General features: G+C 50.8%; 2 protein-coding genes across 2 annotated transcripts in view; one reads left to right on the forward strand and one right to left on the reverse strand.

Moving 5' to 3' along the window:
* RECQL4 (RecQ like helicase 4) overlaps window positions 1–12,014 on the forward strand; it is a 33,407-nt gene extending 21,393 nt beyond the window's left edge. Inside the window, exons 13-25 of the mRNA XM_051971258.1 lie at window positions 190–273; window positions 478–666; window positions 815–997; window positions 5,393–5,555; window positions 7,015–7,277; window positions 7,422–7,553; window positions 7,766–7,925; window positions 9,434–9,563; window positions 9,832–9,998; window positions 10,252–10,432; window positions 10,655–10,820; window positions 11,397–11,505; window positions 11,717–12,014. Coding sequence (XP_051827218.1) covers window positions 190–273; window positions 478–666; window positions 815–997; window positions 5,393–5,555; window positions 7,015–7,277; window positions 7,422–7,553; window positions 7,766–7,925; window positions 9,434–9,563; window positions 9,832–9,998; window positions 10,252–10,432; window positions 10,655–10,820; window positions 11,397–11,505; window positions 11,717–11,844 — 2,055 coding nt within the window. The 3' untranslated portion in view covers window positions 11,845–12,014. The remainder of the gene's footprint in view (window positions 1–189; window positions 274–477; window positions 667–814; window positions 998–5,392; window positions 5,556–7,014; window positions 7,278–7,421; window positions 7,554–7,765; window positions 7,926–9,433; window positions 9,564–9,831; window positions 9,999–10,251; window positions 10,433–10,654; window positions 10,821–11,396; window positions 11,506–11,716) is intronic.
* Window positions 11,983–14,712, reverse strand: MFSD3 (major facilitator superfamily domain containing 3). The gene is made up of 5 exons (XM_051971260.1): window positions 13,432–14,712; window positions 12,898–13,045; window positions 12,713–12,825; window positions 12,515–12,624; window positions 11,983–12,264 (listed from the first exon to the last, which is right to left on the reverse strand). The coding sequence occupies exons 1-5, from the start codon at window positions 14,111–14,113 to the stop codon at window positions 12,091–12,093; spliced, it is 1,227 nt and encodes a 408-aa protein (XP_051827220.1). The 5' UTR covers window positions 14,114–14,712; the 3' UTR covers window positions 11,983–12,090.
* Between the last annotated feature and the right edge of the window lie 2,195 nt (window positions 14,713–16,907).

Below are 16,907 nucleotides of genomic sequence, written 5' to 3' on the forward strand. Positions count from 1 at the left end.
CCGGGTCCTCGGTCCTCCCCCTCGTGGCCCGGGCAGGAAGCCTCCGGGGCTGGCTTGTTTCATCCTCCGGGGTGCTGGGCGTCGGCCTCAGCTTCCTTACCCAAGGCTCGGGGGAAGTTCCAGGAGCGGGGCAGGGGTGGAGCTGGCCCTCCTGGACTCCGTGCCATGGAGGGCCCGTGTTTCCTGCAGGTGTCGGGGCTGCCCCGGGGGCTGAGAGCTGTCTGCATGCACTCCAGCATGACCAGGAAGCAGAGGGAGGCCGCCATGGAGAAGGTCAGTCATCTGGGAGTCAGATGGAGATGCCTCGGGCTCGCAGCCAGGGAGACCCTGCCTTCCCAGCTGCCCCAGATCGTCACCCTGGCCGGAGCACCTGGGAAGCGTGGGCGGGCGGCTCAGGCTGCTGAGGTCCTGCCTGGGAGGATGGGAGAAGCCGCGCGGGGCCTGCGCTTCGGTCTGATGAGGATGGGCTCCTTGCAGGTGGGCTCCGGCCAGGCGCAGGTGCTGCTGCTGTCTCCGGAAGCGGTGGTTGGGGCTGGAGCCGGGGGCTCCAGCTGCCTCCCCCCGGCCTCCCGGCTGCCCCCCGTGGCGTTTGCCTGCATCGATGAGGCGCACTGTCTCTCCCAGTGGTCCCACAACTTCCGGCCCTGCTACCTGCGGCTTTGTAAGGTGGGCCCCGGAGGGGGGTGGGGGGCAGCTAGCAGGGCGGGGATGTGGAGGGAAAGGGAGAGCCCCCGGGGAGCTGGAGCAAAGGGCCCTGGCAGCCTGGGTGGGCATCGTTCGGCGTGGCTGAGCCTCAGCCACCCTCCTCCCCCAGGTGCTGCGAGAGCGCCTGGGCGTGCGCTGCTTCCTGGGGCTCACAGCCACTGCCACCCGCGCCACGGCCAGGGACGTGGGCCAGCACCTGGGCATCCCAGAGGGAGCCATCTGCGGGACACACTCGGCCTCCATCCCCCCCAATCTGCTCCTCTCGGTCTCCCTGGACAGAGACAAGGACCAGGTAGGAGTCCGTCCTGCTTCTCCTGGAGGCAAAAGACAGGGAACCTGGCGAGAACTGGTTCCGCATATAAACAGCTCCTGCTCCCACCAGAGTCCAGCCTGTGAGGGGTTATGAGCCGTGGGAAGGGCGCATGAGTGGAAATCCCAGGCCTGACTGGGTGTGCTTCTAGTTCTGGCTCTGTGAGGTCCCTTCCAGCTCTAACGTTCTGTAGTGACAAATCTTCCATTTCTCTCTCCTCTAAAAACCAAGGGAATAAGTATTACGGTTTAAAGAACTCTTTTCTTACAAGCAATGCTGCCTGGAAGCAGGTCATCAACATCTTATTCTGTCCTTTCCCAACTTTTTTTAACCATACCGCACACAGGCTCTCCGTGATGATCCTTTGTCCTTCATAAAACTGATCTGGTTCCCTTAGTGGGAAAGAGCTTCCCTTTGGCTAGTAATCAAACTTGATTAGTTTTGTGGTCAAGCTGCCTCTCGAGTCTTAGTCCTTCTGCTTCTTCCTGGCAAATGAAACAGGGTGTTTTCCAAGCAAATGGCATTTCTCTGCCTTTCCCACAGTCAGGAATTTTTCCAATCCAGCTCCCAAAACAGTGATCGCAGGAATTGGAAATCCAGGCACTCACAGCTCCTGCCTTCTTACATCTGCCCAAAGAACAGATTGGCCATGAGCTATAATCCGCTTCATCCGTAGGCATTTCTGCAGTTCACAAGGAAGCACTGTTCAAGGCACATTTCTGGCTTGCCCTGCTTGTTTCTGAACAGGGAAACGGCTTGGCAGGCTACCCTTTTTAAACTACTCTTCCGTTTTCAGCTTTTCACAGGCCCCATCCAGTTTCTCTGTCTCTGGCAGACACTTCAAAATGTTGGGTAGCTTACCACCCTCTCTCAAGTGTAACCCTGTATGCGGTGGTGGATTCTATCTAAGTGCACTGGAGAGGTGGGGAGCGCTCTACTTGAGGGAAGGAGCCCTCTTTCCCTCCAGGCAGAACCCCTATAATATCCCTTGGTGGATGCATTTTCTGCTTGAGCACAGTTTCTAATCTGTCAACCACCAAAGACTTACATTCTACAATGTGCCAGGAACCATGATGAGCTCTGCAGATAACAGACACAAAAATGTGCTAGATGCTGGCATAAAAGGATTTAAAAAATTAAGCAATCCTTCTCTCGGGGAGGTTATATTCCAAAGGGGCAACATATATGTTTATAATTACAAATGGAATAAATTCCAGGCAGTTAGGAAGGAAGAGCGATAAGGGGAGAGGCCGTCAGGAAAGGCTTGTTAAAGATTGTGCTCGAGCCAGGTCTGAAGGAAGTGAAATATGCTCTGAAGTGAAGATGAGGAGGGATGAAAACTTGCAAAGGTGGGGAGAAGGGAGCTCGGATGTCACATGTGAAAAGGAGAGAAAATCCGTTTGACTGCATCTCAGAATGCAAAAGTGTGAAGCTAGAAAAATGGATCGAGACCAGGTCGTGAAGGACTTTAAGTGACAAGCAGAGGGATTTCTGTCTTACTCTGAAGGCCATAAGAGATCTGTCTGGCAGTTCTGTGGAGGATAGATTGGAATAGGAAGAACCTGAGACAAGGAGATCGGTTAAGAGGCCCCTGCAGTAGTCTAGTTGAAAAACAGTAACGTGGTGACTATGAGTAAGAGTGTGCAAGGGTGCAAGAGGTGGCGTGGGTAGAAATAGTAAGATTTGAGAACCACGTGGTGTAGGATAAGTGAGAGGGAAGATTTGAGAACGATAACAAGTTTGGAAGCACAATGGTGTCCGTAACAGACATTTACTAGAGAATTGGGTTTAGGGGGAGAGAAAATGAGTTTGTTTTGAACTTTGAGATTTCAGTACCGATGGGACAGCCAATGTGAAATGCCTAACAGGGCATGGGACCCTGGAGTGAGAGTTCTCGGGGATTTCTGTATGTGGAGGGCTATGGGAGTTGTGGTTGAGTGAGATTGTGAAGAGAGAATTTAGAGAGGAAGAGAGACTGGGCTGTGATTTGGATGGTGAGCCAGCAGAGTCAGAACAGGTTAGATGAGAAACCCCAAGAGAACTTCAGGAGGAGAGGGCTGCTAACAATGTCAAACTGCTTGACTGAGCCGTGTTATTTGAGTGATTAGGTTGGAGGTCAGGTTGCAAAAAGTTAAGGAGCCAGGGAGAGTGAGGGGAGGGCGGTGAACATGGAGAGCTTCGTTAAGGAGATGATAGAATGGAATCAGAGCTTTTTGGAGGATGGGGAGTCTGAAGGCAGAAGGGAAGGACCTAGATGGATGTTAGATAAAAGATGGAGACTGAACATTAAAGAGGAGGGAGGGATTGAGAGGGCCGCTTATTGGAGAAGAAATGAGAGCACACGAAGGGTACATGATCACAGGGCTTGGCTTTGACCAATAGAAAGCTCATCTCTTCATCAGAGGAACATTTTTTATTGAGTTAGAAAGCCTGGGCTTGTGTCTACTCTGTGACTATGACTTCATTCTTCCAAACTCGGGCTTTCTGGGCTATACATTTGAGGTAACCTACCTGACTAGCGGGGGGGGGGGCAAGTTCCCTTGGAATATGAGCTATTTGAATTAAAAGAGGAATACAGGCTGTTTGATGCTAGACCCTGCAGCCATTGCTTCTTATCCCTCAAAAGAGTTACCACGACTTTTTTCTACAAATGTTGTCTTTCCTTCACATCTGTTGGCCAGTACCTAGCTAATCTTGGGGTGGGGGAGGGGAGGGGAATGCTCCCTAAAGCCTCTTCCACTAGTGCAACTGTAGTCACAGTCTTCTGAGCTTATAGCTGAGAAAAGACAGAGCTCCTCTTGGACAGTCGGAGCATCTGCCAGCTGGCTCCATTTTCTACTAGTAAAACATGTGCTGCTCTTCCTGCCCTATTGGGCTTCCTAAGGCCAGTTTTCTCATCTCTGACTGACATTAGTGTCCTCAAAGACTTTGTACTTATTTCCTACTACTTACTACCAGTACTCTGTGTTCTAGCCAAACTGGACTACTTACCTTAGGATCCCTCACTCACCTGGATTCTGGCCATAGCCTCCCCTTCGTATCTATTCTTTGTACTCTGCCAGACAAATATTCCTTCTGCATAATCATAACTCGGATTTCTGTGATGCTTTCTTCACAACAGCCTGGGAGGGCGGTAGTGCAGGCAGCATTCTTATTTCATGGAAGAGTGGGAATCAAATTGTGGCTTTCCCTGTGGTAAATCCAAAACCTTTCACTATCTCCACTTATCATGGCTTTTCACTGAAACTCTTCACTGTCTCCCCAATATTTATTGATCAACTCAGACCTTTTTGCTTTGTATTTAAGGTCCTTCTTAGCCTGACACTTCCCTATCTCCCACCATTCCTCTCTATATAATCTAAACTTCCAACAACCCATCCTGCTCTTTGTCCCTTGAACACATCTTACTTTTGCTTAGTTTTCCTTGTTCCTGGAATGCCTGTCTTCCCTTCATCCCTTTTAGCAACTCACTCCCTATTTGTCTTTGCAATCTCACTTTTGCATCGGCTTACCCCCGGGTCTAGAATACACTCCATTCCCACTCCTTTTAGAATCTAATTCCAAGGTTTCAAGCTTGGGTGACTTGGAGTATGATGGTACCAATGAAAGAAGCAAGCTTGGGTTTGAGGGGAGTTGGGAAATTCTATTTCAGAACTGTTGCGTTGGAGGAATTGTTGGGACATTCAAGTAGAGATGTCAAGCAGATAAAATTGGAGCTGTGGAACTAGAGTTCAAATGAGTCAAGTAATCTTTCAAAGAAAAACATTACTACTGAGACTGTATTTTGCATTTTAATATTCAAATCATTAATTACACATCCAATCCATTTCTGGTTTAAAGAGAGAAATTCAAAATGGTATAATGCCCGATACCTGCTAACATGACTGTGCCCCAAAATGATTTTACATAATACTTACAGGAATATTGAACAAGTGAAAATATGGTATTGAACAAGAAAAAAATATGGTAAGATAGAATCTGGGTAAGAATTCAAGAAGACCTGAAAAATCAAATTCCTATTTCATTCCTCTTGAATCTCGTCTCTCCAAGAAAATCTAAACTGAATAGGAGTTCTAGAATAGTAGCCTCCCTTTTAGTGGCCGAGGCAGTTCCCTAGTTGGGTCCAAAACTTTGTCCCTTCATGAATGAGGAAGGCAGTGATCTTAATTAGTCAAGTTTGACTATCATCCTTAACCTAGTTCTCAAAAAAAAAAAAAAAAAAAAAAAAAGGCCTTTTGTTCTGAAAGGGATTTAAGCTGGAAAAGTATCATTTCATAATGTCTCTAGAGAAGAAAAAGGAGGTTTTAAAGGATTTTCTCCAGTTATACCAGGTATGGTTTCCATCAGTTCTAAGAGAAGGGTCCTTTCTTTGTACAGGCCCTGGTGACCCTGCTCCGGGGAGAACGGTTCAGAACTCTAGGTTCCATCATCGTGTACTGCAACCGCAGGGACGAGACTGTGCGTGTGGCTGCGCTGATTCGCACTTGTCTTCAGGAGTCTCCGAGCCTAGGACATTCTGAGGAGTCCCCAAGACCCAGAGGTGAGACCTTGAGGGAAGCCGTGCTGCCAGAGCACCACAAATCATGGGATTGAGAGCTAAAGTGAACTAATGAATCATAGGGCTATGTGGCAAAGCTGGCAAAGCATTTGGCAAATCTCATTCACTTCTTATAACAAAGAGGTGGTCTGTTATTGTCCCCATATTATAGTCTAAGAAACTGAGGCAGAAAGAGGTGATATCAGTCCTGTCAGAGGAATTAACAATTCTGTGTAAGGAAATCTGTGCAGTTAACAGACTTGTAGGAAATGGGATGTAAAAAATATTAGCCAAATTTGAGGAGTTGGAAAAGGATGTGGAAACCAAATTATTAAAAAAGAAAAAAAGTGGTGGGGGGGGGCCAAGGGGGGGATTGTGAGAAGTAGAAAGGCATTTATCTGGTTTCCACAGATAGGAAATTTAAATTGGAAAAGTGAAATTCAAATTAGAAAACTGGAACTCACCAGGGTGGTGGTCTAAGACTTGAAAAGAATCTTTTGTTCTTTGCCTTTAGCCCTGCTCCATTACCTTCCCTCTTCTAGAATCTAAGTTCTTTGGGGCAGGGACTGTCTTTGTAGTAGAGGTGGTAACTTCTATTACCTCCAATTCGTGGGGACTTTGGAGAGGATAGGAAATAAAGTGCTGCCTTTGGAGTTTCTAAGGTATGTCTGCTAACCTAGGCACTCATTCTTGCAAGAATGTAAAATAAATCTTTCCTGTATTCAGGGAGGAAAAAGAAAGAAAGCGGCCAGGTGACCGCCCAGTGTCGCACAGTTAGTGAGTGAAGGAAACAGGATTCAGACTCAGGATTCAGGCTTCCTGCAGGCCGGGTGCTCTCTCCTCTCTGGGACCCACTTCCTGGTCTAACCTCACTTGATCAGACTAGTTAAGGAAAGCCCAGGGAAGTTAGATAACTTGCCTGATACGGTCAAAAATGGGGGAAATACTCTGTTCTCACCAGTCTTGGCTGGTCCTTCTAGCTCTAGCCTCTCTCCCAAGAGAAGAAGCCAAGTCTGACCACTGGACACCAGAATGCCTTCCCTCGGTCAGAGCCAGGGCTTTAGGCCCAAGCATGCTCCTTTTGGGAAAGGGGAGCTCCCTCCCCCCAAAGCAGGGCTTCTGCTCCTGCCTAGGATCTAGGAGTCTGCTTCCCTGGCCCAGCCTGGTCACTGTGACACCGTGGGAAGAAGCACCACAGCCCCTGAGGCTGTTTCAGCCCACTGGGTGTGAGACCTTGTAAGGAGCCTTGCCCTTGGAACCGGAGACCAGACTTTGAATTCCAGCTGCCAGTGAGTGACCTGGACGAGCTCTGGCTGCTCTTGCATCAGCCAGTGGGAAGCCTGGACTAGATGTTCCCCAGAGTCCAAGATTCTGATTTTCTCCGAGCCTGGGTCAGACGGAGTCCTGCCCCTCTCCCTCCCCTGGGCCTGTGACTGTTATTAATAACCGGCCTCTTTTGCAGGACGGCTGCCAGAGGCCGTGGCAGAGGCGTACCACGCAGGCCTGCCAGCCTCGGAGCGCCGGCGAGTCCAGCGGGCCTTCATGCAGGGCCGGCTGAGGGTGGTGGTGGCCACGGTGGCGTTCGGGATGGGGCTGGACAGGCCCGACGTTCGGGCTGTGCTGCACCATGGGCTCCCTGGAAGCATCGAGAGCTACGTGCAGGAGATTGGCCGTGCTGGGCGGGACGGGCTACCTGCCCACTGCCATCTCTTCCTGCAGCCCCAGGTCAGTGCCCAGGGCCGGGCCCCTCTTGTGCCCTTCAGGACTTCCCCTCAGTCTCACGATTCTTGGTCTTGAGCATTCCTTGGCTCCTCTTTAGAAAGGACACTTGGGAGAGTGATGTCTGACCCACTTCTCTCCTGGCTGCAGGGAGAAGACCTTCGAGAACTGCGCAGACACATCTACGCTGACACTGTGGACTACCTGACTCTCAAGAAACTGGTGCAGAGAGTGTTTCCCCCATGCACCTGCTCAAGCCTCCTCCAACAGCTGCAAGTGCTGGTGCGTTGGAGGGAAGACCATTCACACAGGAGTCCCTGTCCCATCTGTTTCCAAGCTGAGCCTTTGGGAATAAAAGGGATCCCTGTGGGGATGGGGACTAGGGGGTCAACCCAGGTGCTTCTTCAATCCCTAGCCCTGTCATCCTGTGGGGAAGGGTTTTCACCTGGGGAGCCTTGGTGATGTTGTTGGGGTGGGGAGGTGTCTTCCTGCAGAATGGGGAAGTCCTGGAGGAGCAGGAAGTGCCCAGCTCAGGAGGAGAGGGTGCCCAGGAAGAAAGTGGGTTTGCTGCCAGTGTACAGAGAGCCTGCCCAGGCCATGAGCGCGCCCTCTCTGTCCAGCAGATGGTGGAGGCTCTGGACATGCGGGAAGAGGGTAAGACCCCGAAATGTCTCCTGAATAGATGAGCCTGCTGCTGGTTTCTCCCAGCTGGCTCTGGGGAAAAAAGGAATCTCTTATTTCTGTTGTTCTTACAAGTTACAGATGAGAATATGGAAGCTTGGGGGGAAGTTAGGTGATTTGCCCATGGGACTCAGAGGCCCCAGCAATCCTGTCTTCTGAGGAAAGTGGTTTTTCCCCTGTGTCACTCATTTCAGAAGATCCTAGATTTTAGGTAGAGCTGTAAAACACTTTAAAGACCATTCAGCCAAGTAACAAGCATTAATTAAGCACTTACTACATGCCAAGGGCCTGTACTAAGCACTGGGGAAACAACAAAAAGGGGGGGAAAGTCTGCTGTCAGTAAGCTTATCAAACTAATGGGGAAGACTATTGGCAAACAAGATATATACTGGATACATTAGAGATAACCAACTGAGAGAAGCATTAGTATTAAGGAGAATCACGAAAGAGTGGGGTTTAATCTGGGATTTGAAGGAAGCCAAGGAGGGAAAGAGAAACTCCAGGCCCAGGAGCTGGCCAGTGAAAATGGAGATGGGAACTGGAGCATTTCAGGTGGGGAACTGCAAGGAGATCATTGTCATCGGATCACAGAGTATGTGTGTGTGTAGTAAGGTATAAGAGTGGAAAGGTAAGAGGAAAGGTTCTGAACATGAGAGAATATGTTTGATCACAGAGGTAAAAGGGAACCACTGACTTTTCTTGAACAGGGAAGGTAACACCGTCAGAAGTGTGACAACTCAGCAGCAGAATTAGACTGAAGCAGGGACACCAACTAGCAAGAGTCTAGATGTGAGGTGGTGAGGGCCTTTATCTGGGCGATGACAGTACCAAGAGAGGTATGCGACGTTATGAAGGTAGAAATGACAGGGTTTGGCAACAGAATGGCTATGGAAAGTGAGAGTGAGAAGCTGAGCATGAACCTGGGTTACAAGGCAGAGTGACTGAGAGAATGGGACTATCCTTGGACAGTACCACAAAGACAGGAACTATAGGAAAGGGGGAAGAGTTTGGGAGGAAAGATAAATGGATTGTGTTTAAGATACATATGGGGCATCTAGTTTGAGATGTCTGATGGAAGCTGAAGATGGAACTGGAATTTAGGGCTAGATAAACAGCTATTGACCGAGAGAGAACTGAATCTGTGGGAGCCGATAATACCATCAAGGAAAATAGTCTCGAGGCTATGACCACGTGGGCATGACCACGAGGAAGAGCTAATGGAGAAGCCTGAAAATCTAACCCCTCATTTCACCTGAGAATAAATGAGATGAGGAAATCACCCAGTTCAGGGATCTGTCCCTGACACAAGTAGTATTCACATTGGTCTGCCTTTCTCTTACACTACTTTGGCCCCCTCCTTCCAACCCATAAAGTTGGCCACCAGTCAGACACAAGAACCTGAAGCAGGCCTTATTGTTAGTAGCCTATGGAAATGGGCAAGACTTGCCTCCCACAGCTGCTCCTCTCTTGCACTTTGCCAGCCATTGAGACACTGCTCTGCTATCTGGAGCTACACCCTAAAAACTGGCTGAAGCTGCTGGCCCCGACCTTTGCCACTTGCCATCTGAAATGCTACGGTGGGCCCCCAGAACTCCAGGCCGTGGCCAAGAGGTAAGGAAATCCCGTGTCAACATCCCACAAGAGTTGAATGTCTCCGAATCACTTCTGCCTCGGGCTTGACTTTCTGCCTCACACTGGTGGCCTTGGGTGGGAGGATACCTCTGAATAAAGGTAGAAACTAAGACCTGTTCTGTGTGTTTGCCATCATTGCCTAGAGGACTGGGGCAAGGGCCTTTTTATAGGTGGCAATGAGAATTTCAGGTATTTGAGAGGTCCAAGAGCCAAAGCAGGCCTCTTTCTTCCAACTGCCCCCTGGCAGATGCCCTCCTGTGGCTGTGACCCTGACTCAACAGCAGACAGCCAAGACCAAAGGCAGGAGCTCCCTAGAATTCAACGTGGTGGAACTGGCCGACTCCATGGGCTGGGAAGCGGCCCTTGTGCGGCGCACACTGAACCACCTGCAATGGGAAGCAGCTCCTGGAACGAGTAAGGAGGCCTGGGTGGGCTCTTCCCCTGTACATACCCTGCTTCCTTCTATTCAGTCTTTCAATGTGGATTGTCTTACAATAGACTTCTCTTTAGAATTTGTATTCCACATAGAAAGCTTCCTGATGGGACCCTCTTGGGGGCAATGGGGACAGGAGAAAGGGCCTTTGTCTGGGATGGGACCTTTGGGTAGTTAGAAAAGCATAACCATTCCCAGGTTATCTGAGTGACCCCATGTCTCCTCTTGGTACAGGAGCTCGTCGTCGTACTGGGGTGCTGGTGGAGTTTGGAGACCTCTCATTCCACATGCAATCCCCAGGGGACCTAACACCCTTTGAACGGGATGAGATCTGTGATTTTCTGCATCAGCGGATCCAAGCCCGAGAAAGGGAAGCTCTAGCCCAGTTACGGGCTACTTTCCAGGCCTTCCAAAGGTGAGGGGAAATTAGGGTCCAGGGGCTGAAGCCAGTGCTGTCCCCCATCTCTCCTTCCTAGAGCGTGGAAGGAAGTTGCTTGACACTGGTTACTGGGCAATGCACTTCATGGAGGGTAGGCCCTGTACCACCTGACCCATACTGCCAGGTGGGGCATCTATGCACATTGCTTAGAAGCCTTGTGATGGTTTCATTTAGCATGTGTCTTGCCCTGCTTCCTAGGGTAGCGTTCCCCAACTGTGGGCCCTGCATGGAGCACGCAGATGAAGAAAGGAGTGACCAGCTGAAGAGCCTGCTTACCCGATACTTCGAGGAAGGGGCGGCAGCCCTTTGGGAGGGGGAGTTCAGGGAAGACAATGAACAGGACCATGATTTTGGTCAGGCCAGAGTAAGTGTCCCTAATTTCCAATTATCGCCCTCCCTTGAAAAGACTCTTAATCTGGCTGCACTGTGGGAGACAGGGACAAGGACAGGCCTTCTCTGCAGGAGCCCCTGGGCTGGTGGGAAAAGCAAAACTCTGGCACACTACTCTAAGGGTGGCTAGAGGGGCAGAGACAGGAATAAGCCTGACCTGGGAGTGGGAGGTGACTGTGACCCATGAGCCTGACCAGAGTGACTGAGGAGCGTTTGGATAAACTGGGGAGGGGCAAGGAGCATTATGGGGGCAGCTGGGTAGCACAGTGGGTACAGTGCCAGGCCTGAAGACAAAAACTCATCTTCCTGAGTTCAGATACATACGAGCTGTGAGACCCTGGGCAAGTCACTTAATCCAGTCTACCTCAGTTTTTCATGATGAGCTGGAGAAGAAAATGGCTTTCTGCCAAGAAAACCCCAAATGGGATACAACTAAAGTGATTGAATAACAAGGGATCTTACGTTACCATCAAACTGGAACTTTCTCTTTAGAATTCTGGCCATTATGTGGCCTGGCCTAACTTCTCCGTTTACCCTCATGTACACACAGCTCCAGGACTGGGAGAGTTCTGTCTGCTCTGACATCCGCCATCTGCTCTCCATCCGGCAGGAGGAACAGTTCTCAGGCAGAGCTGTTGCCAGGATCTTCCATGGCATTGGTGAGAGCTGGGCCCCCTGCCTTGTGATGCCTTCTTGCCTCCATGTTATTCCCCATCATTAGGATCCAACTCATTGTTCCCAGAACCATTGTTAGTCCCAACCCCCCTGAGAAGAAATGCCACTTTCTCCACTTCTGGCGGTGGGTGAGGCAGGGTGGTGGTAAGCTAGTCCTGGGTCTCATGCCACAGTACCCCCGTCTCATGGCCACAGGAAGCCCCCGTTACCCAGCAGAGGTGTATGGTCAGGACCGTCGATTCTGGAGGAAATACCTGCACGTGAGCTTTCCCAGCCTCCTCTGCCTGGCCACGAGAGAGATTCTGGCCTGGAAGCGAGCCTGAAAGGGCCTCATCTCAGTGAGGACATGCTAGCCGACCGCATGCCTTTCCTGCTTTCTGCCAGAAAAGGCACGAGGTACTGGACTGGAAACATGTTCCAACTACCATTTACTGTCTAAGGAGAAAGGACAATCCTCAAGGTGGGAAATAAAAAGCTCGTGGATTTGTTTTTATTAATGCTGAAAATAGGGCCCAGGGCCCAGCCCCAGTCTGGGATGAGCGAATGTTCCCTTTCTTTCCTCTCCTCGTTCAGCCCAGGTTCCCAGGAGCCAAGTCCAGATAGAGCAGGGCCACCAGAGAAAGGGCCAGGAAGAGGCTGAAGCACAGCCCCAGGCCCAGGCCGTCTGCCAGGGCTCCTGCCCCTGTGGTCAGCAGCAGCTTCCCCAGCAGCTCCAGTGTGGCCAGAAAGCTGTAGTGAGTGGACTGGGGAGAGGAAAGGGCAGAGCCTAAAGGGACTCCAGGGTCCCACAATGCCCCGCAGTAACTACCGTTGCTGACAAGCACCTCCCCTGCCCACATCCAGGGGCCCAGAAGGTAAAGGCTCCCCAGAACTCGTGACTCTGGGATGCTGGGCCTTTGTCATCTTGGGCAAGGAAATGCCTCATCCTCACTTCAAGGAGCCTGTGCTTGGTCCAGGGGGCCCAAGAAGTCACCTCCCCCACATCCCCAGTACCTGAATGGTGCCGGGTGCTCGCTGGCTGCAGTGCATCATAAGGGCAAAGGTCAGGGTGGTCACTGTGCCGCTCAGAAAGTGCTGGGGACCAAGGCTCACCAAGGCCGCTCCTGCGGGGAGCGAAGGCTCAGTGCCAGCCTGCAGTTCCCATAGTCTGCCCTGAGGGACCCCACATCCCAGCCCCGCTTTCTTTCTTACCTTTTAAGAGGCTGCCCAGACTGGCGCTAGGGAAGCAGGAGAGCAGAGCCATCTGGAAAGCCAGGGCCCCGATGCGCAGCTGCAGAAGGGGCTTCAGGAGAGGTAGGGGCTGCCTGGACAGGGACAGAGAGTGGATCAGTGAGGGCCGGCCTTGACCCAACACCTTGTGGTGACCCTTTTCTCACCTGTGCCGAGCTAGAAGGACCCCGCCCAGGGAAGAGCCCGCGATGGAGAAGCCCACAGCCACAACGCCATTCCACAGCCCCACTTCTGCAGCCGGCACACCCTGGTCCAGCAGAAAGAGAGGGAACAGACTGATGGCACCCTGTTCACCTAAGCATGGGACAGACACAGGACAGGATGGGGCAGCTGAGTGGGACAATTCAGGCCCTCTCCCAAAAAGAGCCCTGGCATGGGCTTGCCCAGACTTCCAAATCTCAAGTCTACCCTCCTCAGGGTCCTTTCCTTCCCACCTAAATAATCTCCCCGGGCAAAGCCCCTGCAGAGATGGATAGTCCAGGGACCGCAAAAGTAACTGCCTAGGACTATCCATCTCTCAGGAAGGGGAGGATCTCAAAACTGGCGGTTCACGCCCCCATCTCTCTCCTAGGCAACGGCCTGTCCCATTAAGGATCCACCTGGACTAGTCACGGGTAAATCCAGGGTCAGGCTCAGTTTACATGGAGAGACTGAGGTCCAAGCAGTTGTCCAACACTCACCTAACTTGTAGAGGAGGACAAAGCCGGCAGTCCAGGGGGTCCCCGGCACGGCCAGGAGAGCTCGGAACCCACGCGGGGGGTGGCAGTGGTTCTCTTGGGCCTGTGGGGGTGGGAGCTGCAGGGCAGGGGCCCCCCAGGCCAGGGCGGCTGCCAGCCCATAGGCTGCGGCCAGCCCGAGAAAAAGGGGCCCCCACGTGAGGTCGGGAGTAACTGCCAGAAGGCCCCCGCCGGCCAAGGCGGCCCCCAGTTTGTAGGCTACCACCTGGACGGTGTTGCCCGGGCCCAGCTCGGCAGGGGCCAGCAGCCGCACGGCCAGCCCGTCCAGCGCCACGTCCTGCATCGCGGCCCCGGCGTTCAGCAGCAGCAGCAGCACGGCGGCGCCGGCGGGCAGTCCGGACGAGCCGGGCCCCGATTCAGGGGGCAACGCGGCCAGCAGCGAGCACAGCAGTCCCAGCGCCCCAGTGCTCAGTGCTAGCCATGCCCGTGGGGAGCCGCGCCGGTCCACCAGCGGAGCCCAGGCGACCTTGAGCAGCCAGGGCGCGTGCAAAGCGCGGGTCAGCCCCACGCGCGTCAGCGACAGGCCGTGGGAACGGAGCAGCAGGGGCAACAGCCCCGCCTGTAGCCCGTGGGGTAGGCCTTGCACCAAGTACAGAGCGCCCAGCAGCGCCAGCTTGGCGCCCATCGGAAGTCACACAGGTCAGGGGTCAGATTCAGTCTCCCCTCAGGTGAGGCTTCTAGGATGAAAGGCTGACATTAGGACTCTCACCAAGCCGGGGGTTATCGTGGCTGCCTCGGCAAGATGAGCGGGGCCTCTGCGGAGAAGGAACACAAACCCGACCGGTGAGGGGGACCACCTCCGCCCTTAACCGCGATTCCCCATAGCAGCCTGTCACTGTGTCAGAAGGAGCTCCATGCAACTTTCAGCCTACGCGGTCCTCCAAAGCCATAGAGTACGCCGCGAAGCTAGAAAGTCCCCTGGACTTCCGGCTATTTAGCAAGAGCCGCTGAGTGGATTTCCAAGTCGTATCTCACTCCTCTAAGCACAATCTTCCTAACTGGAGTACTTCCGTCGAGATCATAGAGAAATGAGGCCGGTACCTAGAGAGACCCAGAGACCCAGGTTTGAGCTTGCGGCCCTGTAGTGAGCGGAGTCTACGGGTGCGCGTGCGCGCTACGGTTCTCTCTGTCCTCACAGTTGCCCCTCGGCTTTGGCTGTTACTGAATTGGGAGCTTAGGGACGGAAGACGTAGTGTGGATCCCCTCCCCCCCAGCCTAAGCATTTAGCGTGAGAAGCCCGAGTCAGTGGTCCTCTCCGACCTTCAGTTTCCATATTTGTAAATGGCACGTGGTCAACTTGATTGACGACTACTATTTAAGTTGCTTCCCTCTGCCAACAGGACTGAGTCTACAAGCACTTATTAGGCGCGGGGTATGTGTGACCAAAAAAAGAAATCCCATTATTTGAGGGAAACGGGAGATGTGGGTTACTATATTAGCCACAATTTCCTCATCTGTAAAATAGAGGTACCTGTTCACAGACTGGTTGTGAAGATCAAACGAGATAATAAATGACCCCAAAGTAAATACATTATTGAGCACTTACTGTGTGTCAGGTACTGTGCTGAGGCAAAAAGTAGAGTCTCCAGGGGACTTGATATTCCTATAAAAGACCACACATTAAGAGGAACAGTGACTGGAAAGTGGTGTCATAGGCAATTAATTTACAAATCCTTCCAAGAATGGAAAGTGGATTTGGTTATTCAGAGCTAAAGCTGGGAAGGGAAGGTGTCCCTAAGACACCTTGGTTGCAAGACCAGAAAGTGGCAGGCTGGGTCTGGGTGCAGGCAAGGGTCCCAAGATGGGAGCTTGAGTGCTCAATGATAGCTGAAGGCTGGAGCAAAGGGACTGGAAGGTTGAAGATGGGGTTAAATGCATACAACCCTGACCAGAATCTTCTGGTGGTACTTGTTTCCAATTTAAAGGTTACTGCCTTCATCATGAGCCTTTCAGAATTGTTTTGGATCTTTGTGTTGCTGAGACTAAATGACAGTTGATCATGCTATTAGATTGCTGTGTATGATCTGGTTCTGCAATTTGAAGAACAGTCTTGAGGGGGAGTGGACAAATATGAAACTGTAGTTTTAGGAAAATGTTAAGTAACTTAATCCCCCAAAGGCATTGTGATCTTTCCTAGACCTTATTCTTTTATAGAATGCCTATAAATTGTACCTCAGATTGACTTTTGTTATGTTTGTAATAGTGTTATTTGTCTTTCTTAAGGAAAAAGAAACTTTGTGCAACTCTGCTTCACTTAATTCCATTTCACTCATGAGTAGAGACATCACTCCATGATGGCATTGGCCCTCTTCAAAAATGAAGGACAAACAACAGCAAAGGTAGACAAACGTGCCTTATTTGAAATGAGTTCTCTGTGATTTGGCCCTAGCCACATTAGCAGTCTCTACCTCACCACCACCCCCTTACCAGCTCAGCACAAACACCCTTGCCTCCCCCTAAAGCAAGGGCTCACTTTTTCTGGATTTGCCAGAAGAAATTAGTGGGCATCCAGTCACAGCAGAGTTAATGAGGAGGGAACAAAGTGACTTATTGCACCCTGTGACAAGGGTACTCAAGTGCTTTGTTCATGGATGGAGAAAGGAGAGAAAGAACTTTCTATGACATCATTTCAGCCCCATTCAAGAAAGTCCTTTGTTTAAAGAGTTTGCATAGTTGCCCTGGGATGTTGGCAGAGAAATTCATGGAGATATTTTGGAAACCTCTGCTTTTCAATCATTATATTTAGAAAAAAAATAATCCTGGGTAAAAATTACACCTGTTTTTAAGTTAGTTTGGTTGTGGTTGTTAATGTTTTTTAACATGCCTCCATACAGACTTGAATTCTAATGGCTAGTAGAGGAAGAGAACAAAAAGTTTACATTTCCTACTTGGTTGGTTGGTGTAACATTATGCCCTCTTAATCCCAGGCATTTCTATTGAACACAGTTGAATTCCCAAAAGAAATTTCAGGGTGGGTACTCTGTAAAGGGAGTCCTTTACAGTTAAAAGAATTCTGAGAACTATTGTATAGAAGCTGCTTTTTTTTTTTTGAGGGGGGAAAGGAGGGAAGGGTGCTAAAGTGGCCATGGCTTCTACTACTTGCAGCTCAAGATGGGATGGGAAAACTGGGAGGTTTCAGGTCCTGAAAATAATTTGCAGTGAATCTGATTTAGCAAAAATCTATATTTGTTTACATTTCTCTGCTGTCAAATTTTACTGCTAAAAATATCATAGATTAGAAATTTGTGTGATGTTGTAAATAGAGTGTTATCTGGAGACAGGTAAACATGGGGTTCAAATTCTGATTCTTTGTAAGTCAATCTCGTTCTTCATCTCTAAAACAAGATTAATAAAATGTGTATGTGTGTGTGTCTGTATGTGTGTCTATACTGTTGTGGTGGTGGTTTGTCTTTCGTTCT

Source organism: Antechinus flavipes, chromosome 1 (genome assembly GCF_016432865.1).
Source record: "Antechinus flavipes isolate AdamAnt ecotype Samford, QLD, Australia chromosome 1, AdamAnt_v2, whole genome shotgun sequence".
NCBI classification, from domain to species: Eukaryota; Metazoa; Chordata; class Mammalia; order Dasyuromorphia; family Dasyuridae; genus Antechinus; species Antechinus flavipes.